General features: G+C 36.3%; 1 protein-coding gene across 1 annotated transcript; it reads left to right on the top strand.

Annotated features, from left to right (window-relative positions):
- Positions 1–302: 302 nt before the first annotated feature.
- On the top strand, positions 303–9,097 carry LOC129876183 (beta-ureidopropionase). Its single transcript, XM_055951533.1, has 6 exons — positions 303–626; positions 989–1,096; positions 7,417–7,605; positions 7,696–7,923; positions 7,990–8,214; positions 8,517–9,097. Exons 1-6 carry the CDS (start codon positions 507–509, stop codon positions 8,877–8,879), a joined length of 1,233 nt encoding a protein of 410 aa, XP_055807508.1. The 5' UTR covers positions 303–506; the 3' UTR covers positions 8,880–9,097.
- Positions 9,098–10,604: the final 1,507 nt, after the last annotated feature.

The raw sequence follows: 10,604 nt of genomic DNA, 5'->3' as shown, positions 1-10,604 counted from the left end.
TGAGGTCTAGAGTCAGGTCCTAAATCGAGAATCAAAAGTCGAATCTTGGATTAGTATTGAGAATCGGTATCCGAGACTTTAATTATGACTTTGAAAAAGAGTTTTGAGAAATATTTTTCTTAATTTTTGGAGGCAAGTCATATTTTAAAATTTTTGAGAAAACTAAGTAGATTTGAAAAAAAGTTCAAATTATTAAATCAATCAAACATGAGAAAATTAGAAATAAAACACTCATAATTAAAACCTTATGATTATATTTGTGGTTAATAAATTGGTGGATTGTGTAATTAGTAAGCTGGTAAATAAATTCCAATTACCAAATAGCTTTTGAATCAGACCCTAAATGAAAATGTCTTCGACGAAGTGGTTTGATTCCTTGAAGATGCGGAAAAGCTAAAAGGGATTGGGGTGGGCAGATTGTTTTTCGTGTTAAAATATTATCACACTGCATAAAATTAGCTGTATTTGTTTTGATTGAGTAAGCTAATCACGAAGAAAGAGCAGAAATGGAGATGAGAGAGGGCGAAGAGACAGAAAATGGAACAACCCAAGAGAAGGGTTCTATTTGTGGGTTTGACTCTCTTTATCGTCTCCTTCAAGCTTCTCTCAACCCACAACTTTTTCAGGTCAGATCCACTTTCTCAAATTTTATAAATATACTTGTAAATAATTTTGACGATATTCACTGATCTTCCCCATTACTATTACAATGAAATTTTGAGAGCCAAATGAATTTTAGAAACTAGTTTGGGATTGAAGCCTTAGTTATATATGTTTGGTGATTTGTCTAGCCAATGAACTAGGTGGGTAGTCTTTCACTGCTTAACTTTGTCTTTGTTTAGTTTTCTACACTTCCTGAGAGTTGTCAATTGAGAAGGTCCATCCTACTTAGGATACTTGCCAAGGGTTAGGGAATCGTCGGTCTTGATTGAGAAAGTACAAACTCAAATAACTGGTTATGCTAACAAAATAAGTTTTTGCTTCGCAGGAAGTCAATCGCATACTTCTTGGCCTAAATTGTGGAAAGGAAGTTGAGTCTATTGCTCTTCCGCAGCCTGTCAAAGCTCTCTCTTCTAAACACCAGTTTGATCTTCAGGTTTGCACTTACATCTTCTACTTAACAAGTAGAGGGAGATAGCTGGTATTTTAGGTTTATCAAATTCTTATGTAGTAAGAAGATTTGCACGCCAAAAGCAGTTTCCTAGGAAGAAAAGCAGGCTGAATTTGATGTTGGCGCTGAATTTGTCTCAATTATCTGTTATCACTTTTTTGGATCTTCTTTGGGAATAGAGACCTTGTTGAGAAAGCTCCATTAATGGGAGCTGTAAAGAGCAGTAGAGAAGAAAGAGAGGAAATTGAGAGAATGAAGAAACAGTTTCATTCATCCGTATCAAATGCTGTACATAGTGAGCTAAATATATGCAAGATATTAGACTAGAATGACAGCTTCATCCACTACACTAACTACCAAGAATCTTATGCTAACTAATTACCAAGAATCTTATACTAACTAACTCTCTAACCGACTAACTAATTACTTGATTAGTTACAACTACTCTGTTAAATATCCTCAACACTCCCCCTCAAGCTGAGAATTGAAAACGACATTTTTCATTCCAAGCTTGTTAACAAGTGCCTCATGTTGAAGTTTACACAACCCTTTCATCAGTAAGTCTGCTGCTTGTTCTTTAGTTCCTATGTGTTGTGTTTGAATGAGTCCTTCCATGATCTTCTCTCTTACAAAGTGACAATCAATGTCAAAGTGCTTGGTTATCTCTTGGAAGATTGGGTGTGTTGCTATCGGAATAGCAGCGTTGCTATCACGGACCAATTTTACCGGCATCTTTACTTCTATTCCTAACTCTTTGAACAATCCTTTTAGCCAAACTATTTCAGCTACTGTAGTAGCCATACTTCTGAACTTTGCTTCTACAGAATTCCTTGATAGAATACTTTGTTTCCTTGATTTCCAAGACACCACAACATTCCCAAACTTCACTATATAACCAGTAATTGATCTTCTAGTCTCCACACAGGCTCCCCAATCAGAATCACAGTATGCCACTATGGACAGACCAAGACCTGTTGTTCCTTTGATATACCTTCACTATAAGTGTTGCTTCCATGTGAGACAGTTTTGGTGAATGCATATATTGACTGAGTACTTGAACTACAAAGGCTATATTAGGCCTAGTCATAGTTAGATATAACAATCTCCCTATCAGTCTTTGGTATCTCCCATAATCATCAAGTGGTTTGTCTTCAGAATTTGGATTGTTTCCTGTGCATTCATCAAACACAGTGGATGTTAGCTTGTGATTGAACTCCAAAGGAGTAGATGTAGGCTTGCATCCTGCTTATCCCAATTCAGACACAAGTCCAAGTGCACACTTCCTTTGATTCATGAGAATACCATCAGCAGTTCTGGAGAATTCTATTCCAAGGAAGTACTTCAACTCTCCAAGGTCCTTCATTTTGAACCTATGTTGCAAATCCTTCCTGACTTGCTGTATGAGTTTCGGATTACTTCCAGTGATCAAAAGGTCATCAACATAAACTAAGATGATAAGCAACTCACTTTCTATTCTCTTTGTAAACAATGAATAATCATAGTGCCTCAGTGAGCTTCAAGTTCCATTGTCTTGGTGCTTGTTTTAGTCTATACAAGAACTTATGAAGTTTGCAAACCATGTGATTCTCTCCCTGGTTTGCAAAACCCTCAGGATCTGCATATAGACCTCCTCAAAAAGATCACCCTGAAGAAAGGCATTATGGACATCCATCTGGAACAGAAACCATCCACAAGAAGCAGCCAGGGCTACTATTAATCTCACAGTGACCATCTTGGCAACTAGAGAAAAGGTCTTAGTGTAGTCTAGACCTTCTTGTTGGTTGTATCCTTTGGCTACTAACCTGGTTTTGTATCTTTCAACTTCTCCAAAGGATTTATATTTCACCTTGAATACCCACTTGCAGGCAATAGGAACCTTGTTGGCAGGCAAAGGAACAATGGTCCAGGTACAATTATCCTCAAGAGTAGCAATTTCAGATTTCATGGCATTCACCCAAAGAGGATCTTGACAAGCCTCCTTGTAAGAGTGAGGCTCAGTAATAACAGAATAAGCAACAAGAGATGCTCTACAGGATGGAGATAGCCTGGGAATAAGAGACATATTTTTATATGGGATATAGGCAAGCAACTTTGGCACCTGGAGTAACATAGTCATCTAACCACACAGGAGGTTTAGAAGATCTAGTGGATCTTCTATTAGGAATAACACAAGTGGAGGACTCATTACTAGAACCAGGTTCATCAGGTAGCACAGGGTCAGGAGATGGGACAATAGTTGTAGTGTCAGAAGTAGCTGGGATAGATAGAGGAGTACTAATTGAAGTAGAGAGATCACCTGCAAGGGAATCTTCATGCATAGTAAGAACTGGAAACAAGGGATCAGGAGAGGACTGTAAATTCTTGAAAGGAAATACATCTTCCTTGAACACAGTGTCTCTAATCACAAAGAAAGATTTGGAACCTAAATCATACAGGACATAACCTTTCTGAAATGAGGAATATCCTAAGTACACAGCAGGAACAACTCTAGGTGCAAACTTGTCAAGCTTCCTTAGGTCAGTGGGATAACAAAGAGACCCAAACACTCTGAGATGTTGAAGTGAAGGGGGTTTACCAAACTGTTTTTCAAAAGGAGACCTACCTTTCAACAACATGGTAGGAGCCTATTCATGATATACACTGCAGTGGAGACACAGAAACCCCAAAATTTTAAAGGTACACAAGCTTGAAATCTCAGGGCTCTAGCCATATCAAGGATTGGTCTATGTCTTCTCTCAACAACCCCATTCTGTTGAGGGGAATATACACAACAGCTTTGATGTAGAATCCCATAGTCTTTTAACAAACCATCCACTTGAGAGTTAAAGAATTTAGTGCCATTGTCAGTTCTGAAACACTTTACACTTATTCCAAACTGTCTTCACCATACAAATGAAGTCCCTCAAGACAGTCAGGAAATAAGATTTTGTTTGCATTAAGAAAATCCAAGTGTATCTGGACTTGTCATCTACCAAGGTTAGGAAGTACCTCTTGCCATCATAGTTAGGAACCCTATAAGGACCCCATACATCACCATGCACAATATCAAAAATAGAAGTAGAAGTAGAAACACTGGTAGGAAATGGCAATCTTGTCTGTTTAGCTATAGGACATACATTACAATTATGATCCTTTACATGCATATTGTGTAGACAATCTATTTGACTTAGAACTTTAACAGGAGCATGTCCATGTCTCTTATGCCATAGGATAGTTAGAGAGCATGCATTATTAGAAATAGAAGAAGTAAAGCTAGTAGGACCAGCAGTATCACTAGAGCTGCTGGCAACAAGTCCTTCGTGACTGTTGTTCTGTGCTTGTCGTAGATTTCCTCTAAGCTCTTTCTTCAGCAGGTATAGCCCCTGATCCTCTCTACCAATCCCCTGGACCCTCCCATTGAAGAGATACTGAAATATGCAGAAATCAGGGAAGAATAACACAGCACACCTAAGTTGTTTGGTCAGTTGAGAGACAGACAAGAGGTTGTACTTGAAGTCTGGTATAAACTGCACATCTTTCACTATTTTATCCTTGAGAACCAGTGATTCACCAACATGACTAATAGCGACCTGACTTCCTGTGGGCAAGTTTACTTTTATATCTTTCTCATTTCCAAGGTTCTTATACTGATTCAATAGACTTAAAGTATGAACCATATGATTAGAAGCACCTGTATCAACAATCCGGTTGGAATTGACTACTTCAGACATGAGTGCTGTGATAATACATGTTGTACTTGCAGTAGCCACATTAGCAATAGTGTCCCTTTGCCTTTATTCAGCATCTGGAGTATCTGATTGTACTGCTCAGGTGTGAAAAATCCCCGTGTACCTGCTGCAGGAATGTTAGTTGATGGGACATAGGGCCTAGCATTAGGACTTACAGAAGAATCATAAGCTCTTGCATCATTTGGTTGATTTCCACCAGTAGCAGCTATGTTAGCATGAGAATTAGTTGTTCCTCCCTTCTTCTTAGGGTAGCCATGGAGCTTGTAGCAAGTCTCTTTGGTATGGCCCTTGTAATGGCAATACTCTCATAAAACATGAGACTTCCCATAGCCATGGGCATTTCTGCCATCACTAGAGTTTCTCTGTCTACATCCACCCACTGCTACTACCAGCTTGAGAGTAGTATCCACCAGCATGACTATTACCAGGATTGTAACCATTACTTTCTCCAGTCCCTGAGGTAATACTACTTCTACTACCAGTGCTATTTCCAGCATTAGCATGAGAACCATGCGACATACTATTGCTCATAAGAGCAGTTTGTGTGTGCGCTTCTGTGGAGGAAGAGCTGCTACTGGCTCCATTCATTCTTTGACTCTCAACATTAATTATCATAGCATACACTTGGTTAACATTTGGTACTGGAACAATCATCAAAACTTGAATCTTAGCATGAGCATAGGACTCATTTAAACCCATCAGAAACTTCCACAACTTCTGAAATTGAAAGTGTTCCGCATATTGTTTGGATTCAGGGCAAGCACATGAGGGAGGAGGCATTAGAGTTTCAAACTCATCCTAGAGCTCTCTCAATCGAGAGAAGTAATTTGAAGCGGACGCAGTGCTTTGAGCCAAAGTAACAATCTCCTTGTGAAGGTAAAGTGCTCTAGATGCATTGACCGTATCAAACCTTTCATGCAGATCTTCCCCAACTGTGTGAGCATCAGATCCATAGATAATAGTACTAACTAGACTTTTGGACACTGTGTTCATGATCCAACCCAGAACTATGGCATTACATCTCTCCCATAGATCATGCATAGAAGGCGGATACATGTTCTTTCGACAGGTACCTAATAGAAAACCTAGCTTATTTTTGCCAAGTTAAACTAGTTTCAAGGATTTACTCCATAGCAAATAGTTTTCAGAACCTAGGAGTTGAATGGAGATGAGAACTGAACCTTGAGTATCAGATGGATGAATGAATAGAGGGTGATTGTGATCTATTCTCTCAATTTGATTGGGATTCATGCCAGGGAGCTGAACTCCAGTGGTTTCAGTGTCTTATTCAGGAATCGCCATGATCAGATTTGACTTCGACCTTCAATTTTGCAGACAACCAGCAATTTGAGCTACGAATTGTTGTTTCCAGATAAATGCCAAAATAAGCAACTCAATCAGCACCTCACTACTAATGGATATTGATTCAATCTCTATTAACACAGGAGAGTTCCCTGTGCTCTAATACCATTTTGAGAAAGCTCCGTTAATGGGAGCTGTAAAGAGCAGTAGAGAAGAAAGAGAGGAAGTTGAGAGAATGAAGAAACAGTTCCATTCATCCGTATCAAATGCTGTACATAGTGAGCTGAATATATACAAGATATTAGACTAGAATGACAGCTGTCATCCACTACACTAACTACCAAGAATCTTATGCTCTCTCTCTAACCGGTTAACTAATTACTTGATTAGTTACAACTACTCTGTTAAATATCCTCAACACCTTCTGCTGTCTAGAATGTAACAGTTTAGTGGTAGCCTAAATTGCGCTATTTTTGTCCTCATGTAAACGATAGTGAGTCATATTTTGCTTTAAAACATTCAAGTGTATAGATTCCAGTAGTATGTATATTTATTTATGTCATTACTGTCTTTGAACATGTGCATAACCTGGTAAAATAATTTAATCTGGGAAACATTATCATTTTGGTAAAAGGGACTAGGAAAAGGGGATTATTTATACCTGATTTTCAGAATTGACATAATTGGAAGGATAGGTAGTGATTCTTCCGTTGATCATGAGATTAATAAAAGTAAAAGATGGACGAGGGATATATAGAATGATTTCTGGTTAAAAATAACAAAAGTGCAATCGATTCTGGGATTTCACGCTGGCTTGAATCTTACATTGTTTTATTTATGCTCTAGCAGTGGCGTAGCTAAATTGACCCTTGGGTGGTCACTCAAACACCCTTCGTTGAAAAATTATACGATGGATATAGAAAATAATATTGTGTGTATAGGTTACAACCATTTCTTTTGAGATATATGCTAAAGTTTTGAACACGTTTAGCAAAATTTCTAGCTTCTCCACAGCTCAAGTAGATATGACAACCAGTGCTGGAGATATATGGCAAAATGAGAAGATTTTTGTTTACTTAACCGATTTGTAGTTACTTCGAATGAGAAATCATCTTTCCTATGGTAGTATGCATGAGGCTGATTGGGCAGATCACAGGGCAACTGTCTGGGAGGGGACAAAACCACCATTTTGGTCCATGACTAAATTTTCTCAGTTCTCACCATTATTTTTATCTTACTTTGTTTAATGCATCAATTCTTTTCACATAAATGCAGGCTTTTAGTTTTTCTGCAGACAAAGAGTCACTGAGAGGACCTCGGATTGTGAGGGTTGGCCTGATTCAGAATTCTATTGCTCTACCCACAACTGAACCTTTCCTGAACCAAAGAGGGGACATCTTTCAAAAGCTAATTCCCATAATTGATGCTGCAGGTTCTTCAGGAGTCAACATTCTATGCTTGCAAGTGAGTTATGACTTGGTTTTGCAAGTCTGATGAATTTATTGTCCTTTCCAGAGTTTAATCATTTTGATATTCTCTTTTACTCCTATGCAGGAGGCATGGACGATGCCATTTGCATTTTGTACTCGTGAGAAAAAATGGTGTGAATTTGCTGAGCAGATTGATGGAGAATCGACAAAGTTTCTTCAGCAACTTGCACAAAAATATAACATGGTTATCGTTAGTCCAATTCTTGAGAGGGACGTGAACCATGGTGAAACCCTGTGGAACACAGCAGTAATAATTGGAAATCATGGTAACATAATAGGGAAACATCGGAAGGTAAATCCCGATAACCAGATTACAACATTTGGTATTCTCCAGGAGCTTATACTTTGAAATTTGCAGAATCATATACCTAGAGTTGGGGATTTCAACGAGAGTACATATTATATGGAAGGGAACACTGGCCATCCCGTGTTTGAGACAGCATATGGAAAGATTGCTGTTAATATATGTTATGGAAGGCACCATCCTCTGAACTGGTTAGCTTTTGGGTTAAATGGTGCAGAGATTGTTTTCAACCCATCAGCTACTGTTGGTGAACTTAGTGAACCAATGTGGCCCATAGAGGTACTATTTCCTTTAGCTGTTATGCTACCATTACTGTACTCAGTATTTAGCGTTTGGGATCACGGTAGTTTGAGCAGAGAGATGTGAAATTCCAAGGAAGTATATTAACCAATGATAACACTGTCAGTTACAAAGAATTAAATCTGAGTTTGACAAAAAATTGTAAGAAATACTCATACTGACCAATGCCTAAACTTGGGTTGTGAAATGATATAAAGAATGATATCACCCTTTGACGGGGCCATCAGTTAACAACATCTAGTTTCTTGACTTTTTGTTTGTTATTGTGTTGTTGGAAACAGGCTCGCAATGCAGCAATAGCAAATAGTTATTTTGTTGGTTCAATTAACCGTGTCGGAACAGAAGTTTTCCCCAATCCCTTCACTTCAGGAGATGGAAAGCCACAACATGCAGATTTTGGGCATTTCTATGGTTCCAGCCATTTTTCTGCACCAGATGCTTCATGTACACCGTCTCTGTCCCGTCACAAGGATGGATTGTTGATAACTGACATGGATCTCAACCTTTGCCGGCAGTTGAAGGACAAGTGGGGATTTCGAATGACTGCTCGTTATGAAGTCTATGCTGACCTGCTTGCTCGTTATGTGAAACAGGATTTTGAGCCACAAGTCACTTCTGACCCCTTGTTACATCAGAGTGCTTAAGTTCTGCCTCGATCATTAAAGAAGAAAAACAGGTAAAATTGCTTTCGGACAATCTGTTATCACAAAGTTTCCATGTAAATGGACCATGGCCATGAAGTGTACGTTCAAGAACATATTTACAATTAAAAAAAATTGTGGAATTTGTACAAATACTGAATTCATAGTGATGTTAACATATCATCAACTTGGAATAGCATGCCCGTGGAAGGGTTGAAGCAGTTTGCAGTTTTGCATGCCATACGCTATGCAATAAGGTAAAATTAGAATCCAATTATGTTAAGATGGGCAGTACTTTTAACATTCCTTGGTTAAGGGTGTTTTTTTTAAAATTAAAAAAAAAAAATAGTTTAGTCAAAGAGCCTAATTGATCTTCTTATTCCGTTTCAAAATATTTTTTCTCTTACTTTTACAGTTTCACCCAAGCACCTTGAACAGGTTAAAATCTGTATTTTAAACCTCTCTAAGTAACCATGCATTCTCTCAATCACACTGATTAATATCAACATCAGATGAAAATACGTCATTTTATTTTTATTTAACTAACTATTTTTAAAATAAAAAGAATCTCGAAACTTATGACCCCAAATTTCTAAATATTCTTGGACAGTTATTTTTGGTGAAGTTTTGAAGAAGTTTTATTATGCATTTAGCCACAAATTTTTTTCAAGAATATTTGACTGTTTCAAAAAATATAATTTATATTCGTAAGTTCTAAACATTATTAAAAATAACGATAAGTTTGTATTATCATTTATAATGAACACGTTTCATCAAAAAATAACATTAAAATATAATTGATCACAATCAACAAAAAAATAACAATATGGATAAGAGCAATACATTAATTGCATATTCAAACTTGTCACTGATTCAATTGAAATGATAATTCATTAAAAACAAACTGTTCTGTTTTTTCAATCTTGTCGCTCAAATTATAACTCAAACTTTTTTGGGGACGTAGATAAATATTAGTTGGAATAAATAAATGATGAGTGTTTTTTTTATAAAATATAACAATGTGAAAATTTTATAAATGTCATATTTAATGTAAGAAATTTCGACTTGTGACAATAGTTTCTAAATTTTAGGTTGTAGCAATAAAAAGCTTTCAAGTTATAACAGATTTGAAAATAATATGCATTAATTAAAGTATTAAAAAATGACATATAAATATTTAATTAAAAACAAATTAAAAATGACATTTTATTTAGTTATCATAAAAGTTGAGATTCCCATCAATCCTAAATATTAAAAGCCTTAATTTTCACAATCAATTGATTTGTTGTAACTGTAAAACAAATTTACTGTCCTTAAATATAAAGTTTTATAAATGATCAGATATATCAATCCTTGATTTTCTCCATTTAGTTGGACTATTTTGGTTGTTATTAATCTACTAATTAATATCCTAATTAATAGTATCAATCTATTGTTTTAGTTTCTCTTTCCTCCTCCTTTCTACTATTTTTTTTATTGTTTTGAAAATTGATATCATTTTTTTTATTTGAAAATCATCTTCTTTTATTTAGTATTGTTATTATTTAAATCTGTTTTATTTTTTTAATCTCTCCATAATATTCTCACATAATTTTCTTCCTTAATGTACCCACAATTATTTTTTCTTTAACTTTTTCATGCACGTTTTTTTTCTTCCCTATTTATCTTCAATACAAATTTTATGTTTTCATCCATAATTTTAAACTAATTTATTTTTTATATAAATTA

The sequence above is a fragment of the Solanum dulcamara genome, chromosome 12 (assembly GCF_947179165.1).
Source record: "Solanum dulcamara chromosome 12, daSolDulc1.2, whole genome shotgun sequence".
NCBI lineage: Eukaryota > Viridiplantae > Streptophyta > Magnoliopsida > Solanales > Solanaceae > Solanum > Solanum dulcamara.
The sequence above is the reverse complement of the archived record's forward strand: the minus strand, read 5'-3'. Positions and strand labels throughout refer to the sequence as shown.

Excerpts from the sequence above, each read along its gene's own strand:
- LOC129876183 (XM_055951533.1), top strand. The coding sequence starts at position 507 with ATGGAGATGAGAGAGGGCGAAGAGACAGAAAATGGAACAACCCAAGAG. Across the intron at positions 7,606-7,695 it reads TCAACATTCTATGCTTGCAA|GAGGCATGGACGATGCCATT; the intron begins GTGAGTTATGAC and ends ACTCCTATGCAG. Across the intron at positions 8,215-8,516 it reads AACCAATGTGGCCCATAGAG|GCTCGCAATGCAGCAATAGC; the intron begins GTACTATTTCCT and ends TGTTGGAAACAG.